This window comes from Macrobrachium rosenbergii, chromosome 30, assembly GCF_040412425.1.
Source record: "Macrobrachium rosenbergii isolate ZJJX-2024 chromosome 30, ASM4041242v1, whole genome shotgun sequence".
Taxonomy (NCBI): domain Eukaryota; kingdom Metazoa; phylum Arthropoda; class Malacostraca; order Decapoda; family Palaemonidae; genus Macrobrachium; species Macrobrachium rosenbergii.
The window spans coordinates 4,112,679-4,135,092 of record NC_089770.1 but is presented as its reverse complement, the minus strand read 5'-3'; the positions used below and the strand labels follow the sequence as shown (position 1 = coordinate 4,135,092).

The following is a 22,414-nucleotide window of genomic DNA, read 5'->3' as shown; positions in this document are numbered from 1 at the left end:
ATCAATTTTGGTAACATCAACTCTGTCAATTACCTTCAAAATCACTTATACCAAGTCAAGCACCCACTGACCTAGACCATAAGACCAAGTGTTAGCAGGTCCAACCAAACCTTGTGCACATCAGTGGCTATAAAAATGAATCAAAATGTCCAAGTTTAACTAAATATTGTGATACAAAACAGGAAGTAAAAGTAACAAATAGATGCTACATATTCTATGAAAAAAAAAAAGTTGGACTACATTCTACAAATATTCATGTCCAAAATTTGACCCATCAGGATCAAAATCGGGGAAGGACTTTATTTTGAATGAAACAAAATGTGTCGAAGGACCTGCTAACAACAAAGGGATCAGGCTGGAAGTAAAATCTTTTATTAGGTACAGACCTGGTACACTATGCTGGACAAGAATTTGAAAACATGATCCCTAATAAAACAAGAGTCAATTAGATGTGTTAACCACATGGGACCTCAACAATCCTGTCCAAGCATAGATTATAAGAGCATTTTCACAAAATTTACAGGAAACAATCTGCTGCTGTATTTCTGCAAATATTGTACAACTTGCCAACACCTCAACTATGTCTTCATTTCTATAGTTATAAAACAATGTACTGTATACAATTCAGACAAACATTGATCTATTTCTCTACACATACTACGATCAAATCAGCAGCATTGGAAGAAAGCAAATCTAATCAAATGGAAATACTGAAATTCAACGTAAATCTCCTCAAGTTTTGGCTCAGGTCCACACAAGTCCTTCCAACGATCATATAGTCTAGATCAGCAGCCTTTATTATCAATTCTACTGGGAGAAACACTGACTGAGCTGACTCAGACGAGAGGAAGTGAAGTTGAAGAAGAGAACAGAGAAATTAAAAAGCAAATATATACATATATATATATATAGTCTATATATATGTATGTATATATATTTATACAAGTGTAATTTGTCACCAAATGACTGCTATATTAACTTTCTGTAACCACATCTATGCATTACAAAAATTCTACAAAACTCTCAGATATTAATCTAAACTAATCTCATCTACATTTGTTAAAAAAGATTAAATTGTATATTTCACGTACTCAAGCGTCATCCAAATATGAAAGTTCTATTAAAAAAAAAAAGCTACTAACAGCACTGAACTACCCAAGTGAACATTTTGTAAGTCAAGTTGAAGATAAAACATGAAGTTCACATGGCTGATATAATATTCTGTACTTGAAAATGAAAAAGAGAAGATACCCTACGTATCCCTATGAATGGAATGACCTGGGCGAGTAAAATAAGTTTAAAAAATCAAAAAGGAAAAAAGCTTTGCAACCTAGCATCAGATAATAATCAATGCTTGACACTTACATCATTTGCAACAATATTCAACTCAGCTTGAATCACTTCAAAAAATTATACATTATTATGCATACTACTTGACAAGGAAAAGAAATTTCAGTGTAGCATCACATTGCAGATATTTACATTAACATATACATATACCATTCAGATTATTCAATACCAAAATATACATAAATATTGCCATGATTGCTACAACAAGGATACACCACCTGACATCCAAATTACAGGACTACTGAAAAACTCCAGTACGTACAAATTCCCTTCGGAGTTTCAGACCAAAATTTTAAAAATCCAATTTACAACTGGAGAAATATTCCCATGTACCTGAACAATAGCAAAGAATATACTGTTATATAACCATAACATATTCAACGAAAGTTACCTAAAAAAACTATATTACAATTAAGTAAAACGAGAGCCGCCTGTGTAAGAAAACAACATAATTTCAGCTGTTTCTCTACAACCCCATTGATTATACATTGCCTTATTTCTGTGGAATTGGAAATCCCCAGTCACTCCACGGTCAAGATTTGAGAAGATTCCACTGCCCATATTTTGTCCTTCCTGTGAAACTTGTTGGGTCAACATTGGTGATTTTCCCATGAATGTCATTTTCAATTCATCATTTCATCTTTGATTATTTTCATTTCCTATAAGAATTTTTATTTTTGATATGTAGTGTATCCTTCAGACAGGGGTCTTCCTTAAGAGATTTTGGAGTACTTGAAGAGACACAGGAGTGGAAGACTGGGTCATCAGTGTCCTTCACCATACATACAGACTCTCCTTTCTGGAATCACATCCCCACATCATATGGAGTTTTGACTCGGAAGCCTACAACAGCAAAAACTACTTGGCCCTTGGTGCAAAGGTAAATTTCAAATTAACACAAGGGATAATGTGGGGAGGCAAGTCTAGATTCACATTGCTTCTACATTCACCTTTCCATAATCCTGACAGTGTCAGGGGGTGGGAGACAGATTTTAAAGCTCCGTCAACTAATGTTCCTCAGCTTTCACCCTGGCCTCTTTCATAATGGAAACAGTAGAGTTGGTGAGGTCATCAATAATTAAAGAAAATTTTTTCAGCTCATTGGATCTACAAGCATCCTGCTTGCATATTCTCATCCGTTTGACCTCTAGGAAGTAAGTGAGGGAGAGGTTTGTCAGTTTTGAGTCCACTGCTTCAGTCTACAACTGCACCACAAGTTTTCACAAGATTCTTACCTCAAGAGCTGACTGGGATGGCGGGTGTTTCACAGGGCCCATTCTCACCTCAGCTGACACCCTGATGCCCAGATAATCATGATGTCCTCGTAAAAAGTTCTACATTACTACCTCTCCCTTCCAATCAGTTCTTGACCCCACTCTGGGGCTGTAGGTGAATGAGAGGAAATTGGCCCTGACTCCAATGACAGAGGTGATTTATTCAGGCATGGTCACAGAAATCAGGAGAGCTCTGGTTAAGACTTCAGAAGACAGGAGTCTGAGCTTGGCAACTTGTATACAGTGGTTCCTCAGATGTCCCCCATTAGACAAGACCTGCAAGCCTCGACTGGCCATCTTCATCACTCTACTCTCTCACATGTACCTCCACCTATCTAAATTTTTTCCATAGCTCCCTTTTGGTTTCTGCTTTCAAAATGATGCCATCTGTGTAGGACATACATCACATGGGTTCCTCCTTTACATCCTCAACTATTTCATCCAGCATGGTATTGGACAAAAGATTCAAAAGGATAAACTTCAGCTAATACATTAAGCTAATGTGCCCTTCCATGAGCTAGAGATGTTAATGAAGAAATTTCAAGTGAAAAGTGCAATAGGATATTCTTTATAAAGCCTTAAAATACCTGCATATCATAATATTGATATTCAATTAAGTACTGGAGAGAATTGAAAAGGTTAGAGAAACTGATCTTAAAGTTTATACAAGATGACTACACAAAGTCGTGTGTATACTAAGATAAGAATTTACAAAATAATCAGACATAGTACTTGAAATAAAATCAAGGTTATTAAACTATCCTCAGTGGAGCTGCCAGCCTCTCTGCACAGTACTTACATTTTACTGTTGTGTTCGAGAAAGTTTTCATTTCACAAGAGACTCTTGTCAATACAGATTTGAATTAAAAAGCCAATAAAAACTTTAATTTCCATAGTTAATTTCAGTGAATTACTGTACATGTAACGTGTTACACATCTGTAAGATCCATAGAAGGCTAGAAAAGTAGTGAAACATGATAAAACATTTGTGAGCCTACAAAATGCAACACAATTTCCTGACAACCCCATTCAACATTTCTGGTTCATTGCACCAATATAGTACTCCATGTCGTACTGAAATGAGACTTTCATAACTGGCATAATAAAAACAAACAGAAAGTCTGTATGAAATAGATATAAAAAAAACCTTCAAAAAGAATTTTAGAACTTTCAACTGAATTAATTTACAAGCAATAAATGGCATACAGAATAGTACAGCATATATATATAAACATCTGCAATGTGTAAGCACCAAACCTTTGAAAATGAATATACAGTAAGCTACAGCTAATAAATGGAATGTTCATATGCATTCTAATGTGGATAAAGTACTGTATTTGTGAATTAATCATTACCACGATGATTAAATAGGACAACTGCTCAAGTCTCCAGACGAAAATAAATTGTACCATATCAAGTCCATCCACAAACACTACCTAATAATATGACGACATTCTATGATTAGGTAGAGCTTGTACACGTAGCAGCAGACCAACATTTTATAACAAATATATAAGAAATATACTGACAAAAGAAAGAAAGGTGAATTTGTAAATTTAATATAACAGAGTACTGAGACCCAACTTTCTTTACCTTTCAAATGCTTTGCAATACAAGAACCAAATTTACTCTAAGCAATGAAGAGTGAATTCACAAAAGAATTCGGGAACAAAGTTGGCTTATCTTGCAACAAAAGAAGAAGCCATCCTTTATCTGATATAAGTGAGCCGAAAGTAGAAAAATGTCTAACCAAAGTCGGTATGAGACAATAACTGGAATAATGAAAGAACTAAAGGACACGCTGCCCTGTCAAAAAAAAAAAAAAGAAGTAGTTAAGGAAGAACCAAACATTCTATTAACACACACACACAAATTTTCTCATCTGGGCACTAAAGTCATGATGAAACGAAGAAACCCTCAAAAGAATTAACAATATAGTTTTGAACATGTGAGAAAAACAGTTAACCAATAAGAACAGCTAAACAAAAACTCAAACACACAACTTGATAAAATACGAGGGACACTGTGCTGTTTCAACAAGAACTGAGCAGGAGCTAGTCATAAGGGCCAGTACCTAAATGCCAGCATTCACAACAAGGGCAAAGAGACATTTCATCTGAATCATATGGTACCAAATCTACAGTGCTGCATCCTTAACACGTGAAATAAGAGAAGGAAGCATGACTTCCTCAAAAGTAAACGTCAGCAACAGAAAAACAAAATCAATCAAATGTTCACTACAATCCTAGCTTAGAGAACCTGATTTAAAACTAAGAAACCATTTAACACTATGTCAAATAGGTAATAACCTACTGTGAATACCTGCTATCCTTTATGAAACCAATTCGCACAAACGCTGATGAATAAAAGTAAGTCTCAGTACATGTTCTGTGTTAATACTAGAAAACCTTTGAAAGAAAAAAAGTTTCAACAACTTCCTGTAAGAGAACAAGCTCGAGGCAAAGAACATGAATTTGCATCCTACTCAACCAACATGGTAATAAATATCAAAATCCAAGAACATAGTTGGGCATTTCAATTTTTAAGTTATATGAACATTCCCATTTCATTAGTCAAATAAACGGAAACCAATGTCCATGGACTTGTTCCCAAACGTGACCAAACAGTAAGTGTCAGCAAAGTCCCTCACGAACTAGAAGTTTCACTTCTCTGTTCACTATTCCACAGAAAAGCTGTGCAAAGTTATGAAAAAATCGTGTTTAGAATTCAAGCCTCTGACACACTCTGGAATGACAATATTTAATAAAAAATATATGTTGGGCGAGTCACATCAATATACTGTACTACAAACTGAAGATACTTTCAACTAAAGTGGAATAAATGAAATAACTATGTTACATACCTATGAGAGTGCCAATTTTATGCATTATAATCTACCTAAGGTAATCTGTAGGATAATATATAGTATTCAAAAAGGAAAATTAATAAAGCATAACATTCCCATAATAACCCACCTCTTAAATGCATTTACTAAACAAACACAAACACAACACTTATTTAAAACACAAAACAAATAAATGCCTTTCCTCCTGGCTACAAACACAAAGGTGATATAACATCATACATAATTTTTATGAACACAGTGTTTAAAAAAGTGATTAAGATCACAATACTAATTACACTATTAAGCATCAAGATAATAACCATACATCGTTACACATTAGGTACTTTAACACTCGAGAGTTCTAAGCATACTGTACTGCAATTCTTTACTCGTTAGCTTTGGTAGGCACAAGAAAAATGAGGCTCAAGTGAAAAGCTTCCCAAACTAGACATCGCCCTCGACTCAAAAAGAAAATCACACGTTATCTGCTCTACTTTTAATATCTGTTAATATTTTGGGCTGAAACAAGTTGAAGGGATTCTCCACAAAAGAAATCAGTTATCGAAGAGTTCCATTTCCTAATGAATTCTGACAAGGAGCTTTTTTTTTTTCAAGGTATTTCATAAGACAGACTTATTTTAATAATTTCTTATCTGGTGACTACAGGCAAATGATATCGGAGACTCAATGCCCTTATCTAGCCAGGTAGAGAGAGAGAGAGAGAGAGAGAGAGAGAGAGAGAGAGAGAGAGAGAGAGAGAGAGAGAGAGAGAGAGAGAGAGAGAGCCTCTCTCTCTCAAAACAGAAGAAACATTTCACCACACTGTTTATACTGTGATATTGCTTTGAATTTAAGCACAACACAGCCAGCATAATTATAAGTGCGATAAGTGTCGCTAAAGCTTGTACAGCACATATAAATACATCCTGAAGCCTGAATGTTTGTGGGCATACTGAATGTCTCTCATGTAACATTGAACCTTCTGCTTTCCAGGCATCAGTATCTTAAGTTACCAACATAACAGTAATACTGTACTGATTAAAAATTATGATGGAGCTATTAACACCATAGACATAGGTTAAGCAGAAGAGGTTAACTTCCAACAAATGCTCCATCTTTACATATTTACTAAAATGTGGAGCCACTTCAAAAACCACCTTCTTTTCAAAAAATTCTTGCTTGCATTATACAACTTCATCTAGAAACCTAACCTTCATCTACAATACCATACAAGAGATCTAGATAAGCACCAAGTCAAGCCTGAATTAGCAAAATAATACTTTCTTTCCTCTCCCTTCTGGGTAACTGAAAGGCAGCTATATATAACTACTTGCGAGGCAATTTTAGTTTTTATTTGCTTAAATTACTACCACTTGATGCCCTACAACAGCAAACCTAACGAAATGCCCTGCTTTATGCCTGGAAAGTAGACTGAGATCTTTTTATGTGATGAAGAAGAAGAGCAGCAGCTGCCCTGATAAATATTAAATTATGTAAATTGAAACGATGAAAAATAAGAGAGACCAAACAACTAAAACACCAATCCTCACTGTATACTCCTTTTGCCAACAATCCTAGCAAGAGGTGATTCCATTTTTAAGAACAACGGGATAGCAGTTAATTATTCTTGGGTATTCCCAACAAAAGGTCCAACGTCTGTGAACTTGAACTTGTCACATTTGATACAAGTAATGTAGGTCGGACATAGAAAATCTTATGCATGAAAGCTGTCCAAGCTTATTACCCTCTCATTAAAACATATTTACATTTACTCTACCTAATACCTAGTTACATTCCATAAAGATCTCCTAGGCTGCTAAACTAACCCTTGATTCTAGGCAAACAATTTGGTGAATTTATTTGATTTGCAACTTTCTGTATTTACAAACCAATGTCAAATACATAAAATGTACCTTGTACATCCATTATTTTATTCCAAGATCTCCTAATCTTACAGTCTTGAAATCCAGATAGCGAGTTCCGAATAATGTGATTTAAAAGAGTGTTTTGATGCTAGCCTGTATAGAGTGAGTTTCAGTACTCCAAATCAAAACAGAATCGCTTATAAGAAATCCTACTTGTAATTCTTTTATCCACATTTCCAGACTACATATATCAGATCAGATTCACTGACATCAATTTTCTCTTGCTTGAGTGAACAAGACTCGAGCTGGTTTCATTCTGTCACCAATGTTTTAAGTCAGTCACTCCAGAAAAAATTACTGTACATTCCAAGGCATTGGAGCAGATGAGGACGTCACTTTTAATACATGTACAGTGCTTCTCAGTTTCCTAATCTTTAAAGGACTCCAAAGTAAGTTCATGGCTTATCATATATCCAGATTACTCTGGTTTAGCAACACATAACAAGCACTTGAGTAAGTAATTATAGACTGCTACTGGAAAATGAATATTTATATACATAATCATCAGACCTACATTGTATGAGAAGAGGTCTGAATGAAACAGGCATTACAATCAAAACCATTTCCTAATACTTTCATATTCTTTTGTGGCATAATCATATGAAAACTTATCCCTTCAACTTGTTCGGTGGCTTGCTGATTTAATCAAGAAACTGTGGCATCATATGAAAAGTAAAGATGCCATGTTGAGGAAAAAAAAAAATTAAGATCATTACTTTAAATGAGTGGTTTAAAAAACTCAGTGATTATGACTGAAGTTAGTCCAAACATTGACAAGATGCAATTAGATTATGCAAATCATCACTGCCCAATACACAATACATCTAAAAGCTTCCTAAACAGAGGACATATTACAAAAAGCTGACATGTAAAGAACAGTCACCTTAAATTGCATGCTTTAGCAACTGACATCGGATCAAGTAAACGTTTGCACAGGGTGGAGTGCGTTAAAATAGAAGTCTGCTAATTTGGGGGCACTCTCCTACTTGAGCAAAAGATATTTGTGCACCAAAAACCATACACTTCTACAGTGTTAAATCAAATTCACTCCTAATCAAATATACCACAAAAAAAAAAATACTAATTCAAGCAGTTGAACTGCAAATTTACATCATCTCTTTCCTGGGTTTACTCCTCATTACTGGTGCACTTGCAAAGCAATTCACCTACATTGTAATAGAAGCTAGGAATACTCTGGTGGAACTACCTTATAATAATAATACTGTGACAATTGCTAACTGGGTTAAAAGTCTACGATGATGGAGAAAAAAAAAATGGACAAATTTTGGCACTAATTATATCATCTTGAGGACCTTATGGTTAGTGGAGCAATTATACAGTACACTAATTTAGGCATGAGTTTTCCTGCAATTATTTAACAATGCTTCGAAAAAGCATACTGTACTTTATTAACCTATTCAGTTATTTCACCGAGAACAAATTCTAAAAAGTGCAGTGTAATATTTAGACTGGTAATTACTAAAGCAATAGTTAAAGCCATTAAAAATATTTTTCATATACGCATTAATCTTTCTTCAATACCTTTACTTATGCATTAATTTCATCTTAGAAAATACAAACTGTCCGCTCTTCAAAATGACAAACCATTCGTTTCCAAAAGTACTTGCATATAGAAAAAACAGATTTGTAGTGTTTAATCATTTCACATTTGATATCCTTATATATATAAAGGATATGCTGTAAATTATTCACGAAGGTATACTCCAAAACATCAGTGAGAGAGAGAGAGACAGAGAGGGAGAGAATTATTTATCTACTTTTTAGGCTTGTTTTCCGTCTCCAACAATTTAGAATATTACAGTACTTTTCGTACAGTAATAGAATCAACTGTCCATAAGAGCCAAACAACAAAAACAACAGAAGATATACTTTATGACATATCAAAAGATATTTTCCCTCACGAAAACATATCCAAAAGCTTCTGCTGAACTTTTCACCTAGTCATTAAGCAAGTACTATACATCAGTACTACTTGCTCTGAAAGGAAAATTGATGCAACCTTTAATAATAAAGTGCTCAGGTTGGATCAAAATCTAAATGTGACAAATGTGATGCTGCAATATAAATTCCAATTTTCCGCCTTCACCAAACTTCTGATGCGATGTGCTCTAGTGAGCATTTGTCGATAATGATTGTATTTCTGTCTTCTTGTGCACTGCTAATTTTTAACATTGCTAATGATTATATTTCAGCCTTCTTGTGCATTATTAATTTTTAACTTCTGCAAGATCAATGGAAGTCACAATACTAAATGGCAAAATGATATATTTGAGAATGGCATAACAATGGCAGTCAAAATAAAACTCCTCAATTGCAGAATTGACTATTATGAAAACACTGCAAGAAATCCCTAACAGTTTAGTAAATCTATATGGAGGTACATCCATTGTCTTATAAGGCAAAAAAAATCTTGACTATCCCTTACAATCTTCTTCAAATACTGATGAACAGTTGTTGGAAAACTGACAAAAAGGATGTTATCAAATTATCATCTACATTTGTGACTCCTACGTTTAGTGTAGTCAAGTAATGTGGCTTTCTTGATGCATAAACACCATCCCATTTGATCACAGGAGCAGCTAAACATGATTTCTTAGAGCCCAAACCATTTGATCCAAACTTTGCTCCCTTGCAGAAAAATACAAACTTCCAAAGCATACTTCATCTTATTTACATGAACGTCTAATGTCTCTTGCTCCCAATCATCTCAGATCAGAAAAAGATTCTTGGGATGTACAGTAATCCTAACCCAAAAAAGTCTTTCAAGAGTACTATCTTGAAGTCTACTAATAAAGTAAATGGAGTACAAATAACAGGTATCTATAAAGATGAAAAAGGCTGATGACTCTACAAACAAGCTCAACTGACAATCAATCCTAACAAGATGGCGAGAAAGATACAAGCCTAAGATTGTGTGCCTGACTAATTTCAGACCCAATGTTGCTCGCCAAAACAATGACATAACAAAAAATGTGATATCACAATTTTGATGATGAAATCACTGATTTACAGTACTGAAAATGAAGAACAATGCACAGATCTCTGCCAGAAATGGTGTTCTTTGTGCAGATATGAAAAGGGTAATAATTCTTAGTTGATTACAAGAATGCAACAACAACTTCACTTTACACCAGTCATTAAGAGGTTAGCAAAGAAGTAATCCGGATTACAAAGTTGATTTGTTAGTTAGATTAAATATTTTCCTTTCAAAAGATTTACTTTTCAGAGTCAGTAAAAAACACAACCGCGGCACCACAGTTAAAAAAAAATCAGTATACTCCAGCTCTTAACACAACTCACTGAGTTTGTAGCGTTCCAAACAAGTTAACGACATGTCAATTTTTATGCCTGTGAGTATAAAAGGAACCAAATTTCCACCAAGCTTATCTTTCCGACAGCAAAGGTTGTTGAGATTACCAAACATACTGTATGACTAGCTTCTTGAGTCCTCTTTTTGATGTTGTAAAAAACACACTGACACTTTGCAAAAGCCACCAATTAATTCTTATCGATTCCTAAACATTCCATTACTACTGCCTATAATATCAGGCAAACTGCATCAATTATGAGGAATAACCCTTTTTAACATTTACTTGATACAGTACAGTACAAGACAGTTCAAACATATCTTGACAATCAAAAAAGCTTTTGTTTTTAAATAGTGTTCATAGAATCATGATTATTTTGCATCCCTACAAAATAAATAAACCGCTTACTATTCTACATAAGAAAAATTTGTAAATAATCTGCAATTTTCCCTGGTCCCCTAAATGCAATGGAGAAATTACAAAACTAGATCGATAAGCATTTGAAAAACCATGAAAATACCTACTAACTTTTAACCTAAAACTATCCTTGTTAACTAATAATAATAATAAAAAAATAATAATAATAATCATAATAATAAAAGTGAATACAAGACACTTCATGGATTAAAAAGGGTGTATAAAAAAGTGCATGTGTTAAATCTAAAAAGCAAATCAATGGACATAATGGGTTTGCACCCTTTAAAATACGTAACTTATGTTTAATACCAATATGCAAATTAAAGACAGAGGTGCCTCATGAGAGTGATAAAGCTTCTGGTGATAGTACCTTTAAAAACCACATGTAACTGAAGCTTACGTCTTTCAAAGTGAATAAATATACCTATCAGCGATTTTTAATTGCTTATGTTATATCTGGAGGCCAATCCATCAGGCAAGGGGCATGAATGACAGGTCTTGCAGACACACAATGACAAAAGCACAACCCTCAACAGTGTGAACACCATTCAGTGGTTTTATTTGTTATCAAGGATTTGCCACATTAACGAAAAAGAAAAAACTACTAGATTCAATTGCACTGTGACATTACAGACTTCACTATCCCTTACGCATGTAAGGGCAGCTACTGTGTACTTGAAAAACAGTTTTAAGAAATCATAACTACTAACACAAGAGCTAGAGTCAGTAATCATACAGAAAAAATATTCCTGTACAACCCTGCAACTAAAACTGTCTCCATTACAAACCGCAGAGTGTGCTGGAAAAAGAAATGTGGCAAAACCTATACCATACATACTGCTTTAATCTGTTTTGAACCATAAAACACAAAAATATACAAGTAGTAATGTACGTCTACTTCAGGCAATTTCATCCACTTAAAACCAATCTTTTAATGACATCATCAGGATTAGCCTCCATTCAATATACATGCCAACACACTCACCTCTTTCCCATCCTCCGTGTCCTGGTCTTCCTGGAACTTGACCATGAAACTCTCGACTCATTGGGGTCGTTGGGGTCCCAGCTGTCGTCGTCCTCGTGAGGCCATTCATTGACTGTGGGGCCGATGTCCGTCAGATTATCAGTGCTCAGGTCACCAGTGCGGTACAGCCTGCCCTCGCTACCAGCCATACCACATCCGTACTCTATAACGAGGGACGACCCACGCTGACTTCACTGACCACAGACAAACACACACCTGGCTGACTGACAACACTCAGACACCTGACTTACGAACCTCAGGCACATGGAAAACAGACCACGAAGAGGATCTCAAACAGGCTAAGCAACTCGCACCTAATATAACCTTGCTATCTGATTATCGGGGAGCAGACTGCCATACAGTATCTGCATTACTGTGGATGTATAAGTAAATTCAAAGGTGTGAGACGATATTTATATGAAACCACTAGTACTAAGTCAGGCTTGACAACCTTCACAATAGCGAAATGTGGAATCCTGCAGTTAAAACAATGGGCTTGACTGCTATGAAGAATAACAACAGCATAAAGACCGGGTACTGCTTGGTCACTGTGAAAGCTATAGTAGTATATAGTTATATTTACGGAGCACGTAAACTTTGTAAAGAATCATCTGTGTGAACATTTAATATTACAGCTGAATCAAATTATACAACCACAACAAATTGCTCCCAAATATAACTCAAGTGTGTAAATTACAAAGTATTTTTCATATTCATGAGTTTACTGACTGGACTGCACTTAGAAGAAAACATGTAACTGCTTTACCCAAGAACTACGTACAAATATACTCACCCACCTATTCACACGCATTACAGTCCCTAATAGAACTGTCCTTATTCCATAATAAAACGTAAGCCTTATCTGATGTAAGAAAGGAGACAAAATCAACAGATGACGTGTAATGATGATAATTTGTATATCACGATGGTCCGTATGTACGTGATGAGAATTCAAATACAGTATTGTAATCAATCCCTTACCCAGCATTAAAAGCAGTCTTCTGGATTCATATCAATAAATGATGCTCGTTCAGAACACCCACTGAAAATTGAAATGGCACTAACGATTAAAAGAGGATGATGCAAAACCTAACATGTATCATATGTGATTTTAAGGATACTGCCCATTCATTCATAACTTAAACATGATCCCTTAAGCAAAATGTTATTGATAGAAAGGACACTGAACAGATTTCATTTCAGATGCCATCCTTCCTCAGGAGGTCATTCTGATAAATTTTGATGTAAATATAAAGGAGTCTGAACATATTCAATAAGATGCCAGTCTTCCTTAAGGTGGCCATTCCAATACAAAAGATATGGGAGTACTTTCAAGATGAACAGAATTCTAACTTGTAAATGCTGTATATGGCTAAACAAAATATATCTGTTTTTCAACTCAGCTTCGGATGAAATCCTGTTGTAATTTTCTATTTAGTCTTACTAACCTGCAGCATTATGCTGTATTATCTAAACTTGTTTACCTTATAAGTGTTGTAGAATATAGCGCTTCTAACTGATTCAGAAATGTAGAAATCATCTAAGATGTGTGGGGAATCATTGCTTTGAAATGTCACATTATTTTTCCACAGCTATATGCAAATGACAGGAACAAAAATGTTACGTATACATTTTGTAACTAAATAATTCGGTATGGTCTAATTGGGAAAGTGGTGGATGATTGTTTTGAAAAATGTCACACACTGAAAACCTGTTTAGTTGGTGAGTCACTTTGTCGGAAACCATACTGATACTGACTTGTCTTAGATAGAGAGCGGGTGGCTTAACAATTTTGACATGTACAGATTTCTTTGGAGATGACCTGAACAATCTAGCACACATTCTAGGCCTTTCATTATGAACTGAATCTGAGCTAGTGCATTTGGCTTCCATAGTCTAAACTTTGTATAACAAAATTAAGATTAATGTCTGCTCTCTCCAAGTTGTATAACAGCTCTCGTATCATGAAGAACGCAAAGAAACTGATTACTTGTGCAGTAGATAATAAAATTAGGATCTAACCTCACTTAAAAACAAAATCCTTTCCTACCAAGCATTACCTAATCATTTCTTCCAGCAAAAATTCTGGCAGTCTGCCATTCAAGTTCCAAAAAGTAGAAATAACCATAAAATCAATGGTTTGCAGAGCTGTTACACATAGTGGCAATGTTGGTAAACTACCCAAATACAGTACATCATGTATCTCTATCATGGTAAAATATTGTTAAAATGACATATACCCAACACATGCACCTCTTTCTATACATACCTCTAATATATACATTTGGTCTAACAATACATACAGTACGCCCCCTATCTATTAAAAAATTACTGAAGCATAAGAAACACCATTAAAACCAACCCAATAATTCTCACGTCTGTATAAACCGAACTTCCCGTAACCACAGTACGTGTAAGTGTACGATAGCTATCATAAAATTTTAAGTAACAAATGTCAGGAAATGACGTGAATTGTATTAAGCAGCTTCGTAAATCAAAATACTATTACAAAATATTTTAAGACCAATCATTATGGACCCAAGCACCACATTAGCCTATGAAACAACAAAAAATATTAGCATCTACAGTTTTCTACAAATACCTACATGCTATTTACATTTCAATAAACATTCACCTGGATAATATAGAATACAACTGACTTGATCATGGCACTAACCAATTCCTTTGCTAAACGACGACTTTTTCAGTAATCTCCGTTTATACCAGTTTTAAGACTCTTTATTTATACCAAAAATTAAAGGTATATAAACAAGAATCAAGACTAAAAAGTTCCCAGAAAAGTTAGCATTTCAAAAGCCCCACCAGGCAGTATTACGTCAGCTTCTATAATCAAACTAACCCCCTATCAACTTGAATAAATGAACATTTCTTTCCATCGGCATATCATCAAATCTGTTTCCATACTATTTATCTAATCCTCTGACCACCCTAACAAACACTGACATCTTAATGAAGAACAGACTCCTGTATTTAAAACAAAAAATCTACATTGGTAACATACTCGTAATGAATGAATGTTCCAAAACATAAGATTAATACAGGCAGCCCCTGGTTATTGGTGGGGTTCCATTCCCGACGGCGTGACGATAGCCAAAAATTGCCGATAACCAAAAATTGGCGATAATAGTGCCAACAGATTTTAGGCGCCAATTAGCAGGGATCGGCGAATATTGGCGCTGAAAATCCAGTTATCATCGTTGCTAGACAAGCCCCGTAAAACCGGATTGGCGATAACCGAAGCCGCCAATAGCCAGGGACTGCCTGTACACCAAGCCTTAATTCAATATGTGATATGTTCTTGGATAATTACAAAATTTCAAATCAAGTGTGAATATGAAAATGGTAACAACATTCAAACTGCTTCTTCCAGTCCCCTTAGCCATGAAACTGTTCCCAGTCGTAGCAGTGACCTTCCTGCTGACAATTTATGAACCGAATAACCTAAACTCTAGGCACTGTTTGTGAAGCTGACTTCACCCACCTAAACTAAATTAAGCTCTGGCCTTAAAAGCAATTTGAGGGTGAAAAAAACTGAAAAAAGACTACAAAATAGATCATTTCCACAAATGGAAACTGTGTACATTTACTATACTGCATCACACTACTTTTGCAAAAAAAGAAAAATATATAAATAAACTAATTAATAATAGCAATTAAAGAAACTTAAATCCTTGAAAAATATACTGATACACAAGCCTGAATACTGTTGACTGAAGGTAAAGAATCTTTGCACTAAAAGCAACAAGTTTTAAGACTACATAACTACATATACTAAAAAAAAAAAAAAAAAAAAATGAAATGACCAAAGGATCTATAAAATTCAAATGTCGTATACTGCAGTGTAAATGGTGTTTTCATGTCATGTAGAACTGACTGACCATCACGAGTACTAATGTATAGGGAAACTTCAAACCTAGTATTTATACAAAATGTACTACAAGTGTTTATAAATATTTTCATTATGTAATGTACGTGTTTCACTATGCATTTATAAAAATTGAAGAAATGGAAAAGAGAAATAGCCATTCATCAGTTATTCACAGCTTAGTTTTATAAAAATATTTACAAGTAACTTTAATGCAAACTGATTTTACAACAGCTGGAAACATTGTAAATAAGAGTTTCTTTTAAATTGTATACAGGGTTTATTGTAAATTCAATGGGAGACATAACGTTACCATACTTTCATGTGCCAATGGCTTAAGAGTTTGGTACATTATCTATTTACTGGGGAAGTATTACACAATATTACAGCCACATCTTCATTTACTGACACTCAGAAGTCTCCCATCGGGGAGAGTGACTGTGTCACACAGCTGCAAACATACATGAGCAATAATACTGTCACACTTAATTCTAATGTTTTGGATATTTAAAGTATGGACTGAAGATGGTTCAATTAAACACTGACATACAATAAGACAGGATTTTAAGTCTGACAATACTTCAGAAGAGAGTGATTCATTAAAGAAATGTGTAAGATACTGTAATTTTCATTTATTCTAGAAACAAGTTTCGTCCTGTGATTTTCATTTAATCTAGAAACATGTACGTTACTCTATTTTTCATTTATTCCAGGAAAATTTAAGATATTGTACTGTACTGTACTCAGGATTTGTTTCAGAAACATGTAAGATAAAGTAATTATGTAGTGTACTTTCAGTAAATTTTAAACAAATGTACTGTACTCTGCATCCACACCAAGAACAGCGAAATGCCTATTAGCTCGGAATATAAAAATGCTGATATAGTCTAGGTGCATTGATACACTGGGTGTGTGTTTTGCATGTTTGCCTAAAATAGGCATTTTGTCCTTTAGCATACCTTCCACTCTTTAATATCTACCTCTCTTCGCCTACAGTCCCCTCCTTCACTTCTTCCATCCACTCTTAGCTGTCATATTTACATCTATCCTAATTCTCATCCTTTAAAACAAGCCACACTTGTAATAGAGTTTTCAATTTAAACTCAGTCAACCTCCAAAAAAAATATTTCAAATGGTCTCATCTTCCTAAAGTTATAACAAAACCATAATTTAAAACGGCCCCTCAATTGATCTTTGGCACAAGGTTTTCTGTCAACAATATTCTAATAGCTTTTCCTAACTACTCAATTTACCCTACAATGATGTATTCTGCAAAGCCTAGATCTGGATGCTATAAATTACTTAAAGGATACTGATCGTATCAAATACAACATCCAACCAATCTCTAATATCTTCTCACTTCCACCAGCATTCACTCTTGCCTATACTGTATCTTTTACAACATGCTTTAGGAATGAATAACAGAATGAATAATGAGCAATAACAGCATTTGAATGTGCCATAAAAACTAATTTGATTGGAAAACCCTTCAGAACTAAGCTCAGTGCAGGTGGAATGACAGTTGCCCCTATGATTTCGTGGTGGAAGATGCCACTCCTGGATCAACTTCTCCCTGTCCCAGTACATCTCGCAGCAACTCTGGCAAATCCGGCCAAATACAAGACCAAAGTGTTGGCCATAAAATACCTACACAGTCTGACAGAAGAGGAAATATCTCATCAGTTGGAGTTTAATGAACTGTAGCCAACACAGGAGAGAGCAAAAGGACCGTGAGTGTGGCATGTGTATGCAAATAAGAAAGAAACAAGTGTTTTAACTTTTCCTCTTCCTTGTTTGCAGTACTGTTCTCCAGTATGGTCTTCTGGTGCTGCCCCTCATCCCACACTCTTGGACAGAGTTACGTTATCAATCAAGTTTATTTTGCAAACTCTCAACATTGACTTGTGGCACAGATGCAAAATGAGTGCATTATGTTTATGTAAAACATACTACATCGACAAACATCTTCTGCACTCTTCTTCACCTGACCTAGGTATTTTTGCTTGCAACACTAGGCAGGCTTGCTAGTTTTATCTTGGCTACAATTAAAATGTGTAATAGTTTGCTTAGTGCATTTGCAGAATCCTCTGATCTCCAAATATTTAAGCAAGGTGCAAATTCATTCCCACTCTCTGCTGACGTTTCCAAAAATTTCATGGGTATCGTGTTTTATTTTCTGTTTCCTTATAATTTTTATCTATCACCTTTTCCTATAACTTGTCTCTCTCTGCAGGTTGATTTCCCTTTTGAACCCCCTTGAGTTTATAGTCTGCTGTCTCTGTCTTTAAGGGTTTTCAGCCAATGATTTAAAGAAGGAAAGAAAGAAATAGCAGTTAAAAAAAAAAAAGTGTCAACCTGAGGCCCCAACTATAGTTGGTGGTCCTATGCTTGCAATTCTTTACAAAATACCACAGCTATATCGAGTTCTAGAGAGAGAGAGAGAGAGAGAGAGACTCGGGGAAAATTTACATATGACGTCTTCCTAAACAATTTATATCTTTATATCATACAAATTTGCTGAGGAATATTTTGATACAGTACTTTTATTCATGCAGGTAAACGACATGCCTCCCACTTGTGATATATACAGTTACTAGCAAATGTAGCTTTCTTATCAATTACCTCAAGGCTCAAAGAGAGAGATATATATTATACAGCATATCAATTTGCTTGCTAATATTTTTACACTTAGCTCTTTTCTTCATACAGATAAATAATATGCTTCTCAAATATATTTACAATTCCAAGTAAATGTAGCTTTCATTTCAATGACCTCAATGCTCAAAGAAAGAAGTAAGCATTATACCAATTGTGATATTTACAATGATAGGTACACGTAGCATTCAAATCTATTGAATGACAATTCTCAAGTGAGAGAGAGAGAGAGAGAGAGAGAAGACAGAGAGAGAGAGAGAGAGAGAGAGAGAGAGAGAGAGAGAGAGAGATAAGCGTTGCTAAAGAAAACTGCACAAGATTTTGTGTGTTCGTCCACAAATTAACTAAGGGAGTATTGCTATTTCTACTTCTTATCTTCCATAACAAAATGTTAGATGAAGCTGCAATTTTTTCAATATCAAGTATAAAATAACATGAAGAATATTCATGACTTGATAAATTAGCTGGTATCTTTGGGAGCATTTTGGGGAAGAGGTCATGCACCAAGCCAAAACTCTTTGGTCAGCTTTCAACTTCCTAAATTTTTTAGAACTTTTTAACGTCCCCTTTCCACTGATAAGCTTCTTTTTTAATTGGACGACCTTAACGTCTGCCCAGTCAGGTAGTTTCGTTGTTTTGTTAACGAATATTTAGCCCAGCTGGTGAGGGTCAACAGTTAGTGCCCTTAGGCACTGAGGGTGGAAGGACAACTACATTTCACCTGGCTTTCATTCCTACATAATACCTAACCTGTAACTTCACCACGAACTCAAAATGTTACCGTTCTACATATTCCACTAGTTTTAGTTTTTATTCTTCCTCTCTCTCTCTCTCACAAACACACACACATATATATGTACAGTAAGTATGTGCGTGTTCATGCAACACACATATACACATTTACAAATGAACCACTCTTTTAAACACACTCAGACGTATAAAATAGTCTGGCATGTACAAAACAAGAGATTCTGTTGATACCCAACTTTTGTGAAAATGTGTGTGCTAATTCTGTGCTTTGCAATACTCCAAAGTGTCAAATGAGTGACTCTAAACTTTTCAAAATCAACAACAAGATGACTAGAGAAAACGGAAGAATTAAAAGTAAAGCAACAGATAAGGAAGGTTGACAGTGTAAGGAATGGATTACTGCGTATGCCACTTCACTCTGAATTAAAATAAAATAGGAAAACGGAGGGGCCAGTAAGTCATTCACGAAATATATAAAATAAACACTCAGAAATTAAATTATCAGAAAAATAAGACTGATAGTTCCTAAGTATTCGATATGGAAAAATTAAGTTCTTGTCACTAAGCAAAATGAGGTATGACAGACCATACATATGCTAGATTTTTCTTCAAAATCCTACCTTTCCTCCACGATCAGCCTAACGTCTTTGAAGCCATATTACTCTCAAAAATAAACTAAGGGGAGGTACAATTACTACTGACTTTTTTACCTACAGTTTACACTTCCAAATGTAGTGTAAAATCTACTATTTACTTATTGGGTATGTGTACTCTGAGTGACAAAAATATTTTGTCGGTAACACTGCAAAGCATCCCACAGTTAAACAAGTTAGAGATAACATAAAGACCAGAATTACTTTTTGAAAATAGAAGGATTGAACTGTGTACTGGGAATTCCATTAAGAAGATTAAGGGAATACAAACACAGTAGTCACTACACTAGTTCTTATGTTATCAATGAAAAGGAATGAATCTACCATACTGTCATATACATTACACAAAGTACTATATGCAGTACTGTGAATACATTCTGAAGATGATTTTCCCCACAATATTTAACATTTCCTAATTTCTGAGCAAGGTCAATGCCTCCCTTTTATCTGAAGAGCATTGAGAAGTGAGTTCTGCAAAGCTTTATAGTATCAACAATTCATTTTTAGTTGGTTAATTAAAATATAAATAAAACCTTGCAATACCTGTTATTAGCACTAACTTACACATGAGCTTTAGAAGAAAATTTGAAGTACTCATCCACACATGTAAGATATCTACTTTGGCTAGGAGATAATTCTCAGTCTTACACAAAGCTACAAAAAAACATGACCACAGAAACGGTTCTACCTCATTTGTAAAATACAACTTGGTTCCTCTACATAAGGTACCTAACCAAAAAATGCGCATGACACCCAACACCAATGTTTGTAAGCATAAACTAGCATACAGCTAGTAATTACAGTGTACTCATTCTAAAGCTTTGATAATCAAAATGGGGGAAATTTCTCTCACATGGCCAAAACATGATTTAACCTATCAAGTGGTAAAGCCTACAAGGGAAGAAGGTTGAAGAAACTGGGAATAAAAAAATGGTACTGTACAAAAGAAACTGAGAATAGTGTTACTTAAACTACATTTCAATGTCATAAAGCAACTTCTAAATATTTATTGTTCCTTCAAAAAAGAATGTGGCAAGTGCAACAGAGCAAGGAGAACTGGAGTCACTGAAAATAAAAGAGAGAGGGAGAGAGAGAGAGGGAGAGAGAAAGAGAGAGAGAGAGAGAAACAAGGAGGATCTGAAGAGGTCACAAAAGTGAACAGGAACTAAGCACGTCTTCGTCATACCAACGAAAAGGGAGGGGGAGATTTAAGTGAGGAGTGCCAGATCTTTCAGACTCTATGTGAAAAGACGGAACAAAATCAACGCAATGCTTGCAGTTGAAAAAAAAAAAAAAAAATGCCACTTCTGGTGTGAGTGTAGTGAAAGGACAAAATGTATGTACATATGTATACTGTATACATATATATATATAGTGATCAGTATATTCTTTGGTGACAAAGCAAATTTCATATGAGGCCATGAGAAACAAACAAGAAAAAACTTCAATATTATTAAGCAAGAAATGCAGATATCTTTCCAAAATATGCTCATTTCCATACAAGAAATGCATTTTAAAGCAACCATGAGCAATTAATCAAAATACTGTATCCCTTCTGCAGCAAAAAAAAAAAAAAAATAAGAGAAGCTTTAGAAAACAACTACCCACGGCTCAAAAAATTACTATCAGTGACACTGAAACCAAATCATAAAAGCTGTGCTGGATAAGTGGTCAACTCCCAAAGGAATATTTCAGTGTGACCGAAAAATCTAAATGGAAACAATATCACGCATGACATAAATAATATGGACATTGTACAGCAAACGATTCGGTATCGATAACATCGTTATTAAAAAGAGATAGTGCTAATCAACACAAAACCTGTCGAGTGATTTTGTCACACATGCTTTCCAAGGTATATGAAAAATCCTCTCCAAGTAAAAGGGATTAGCATTATGTCTGGGTAGACAATTTCAACGAAACGTGACTGACACCATCCACCACAGCCTTCCACTCATACCGACTGAGTACAACAATTACAGAGAGGATATACAGACAACTGGAGGCAGGCTGTACACAACACTGGCTGCAAAAACATATAGAGAACAAAAATGCAGGTGCTCTGGCACACTGCCTGCATTACACCCTCCGACAGCTCCCGATACATAAACTGTGTCCCCCCCCCATACAAAATATGGACGTGGCACGTCTTCGTGAAGGAGCTGGCGGAAGGATAATACAGCCTGTTTGCTCAGCACTGTCAAGATGAAACCTATGGTTTTCCAGTTGAGAATAAAACCAACGTAAGTACTTCACTCAGGAGGGGTGTCCCGAGTGCTCTTTTCTGTCAATTTATCCTTGCGGTA

General features: G+C 35.2%; 1 protein-coding gene across 1 annotated transcript in view; it reads right to left on the bottom strand.

Moving 5' to 3' along the window:
• The window catches only part of LOC136854947 (protein lap4-like), a 309,134-nt gene that overhangs the window by 87,117 nt on the left and 199,603 nt on the right, over positions 1-22,414 (bottom strand). The window contains 2 exon segments of the mRNA XM_067131543.1: positions 12,126-12,169; positions 12,172-12,327. Coding sequence (XP_066987644.1) covers positions 12,126-12,169; positions 12,172-12,327 — 200 coding nt within the window.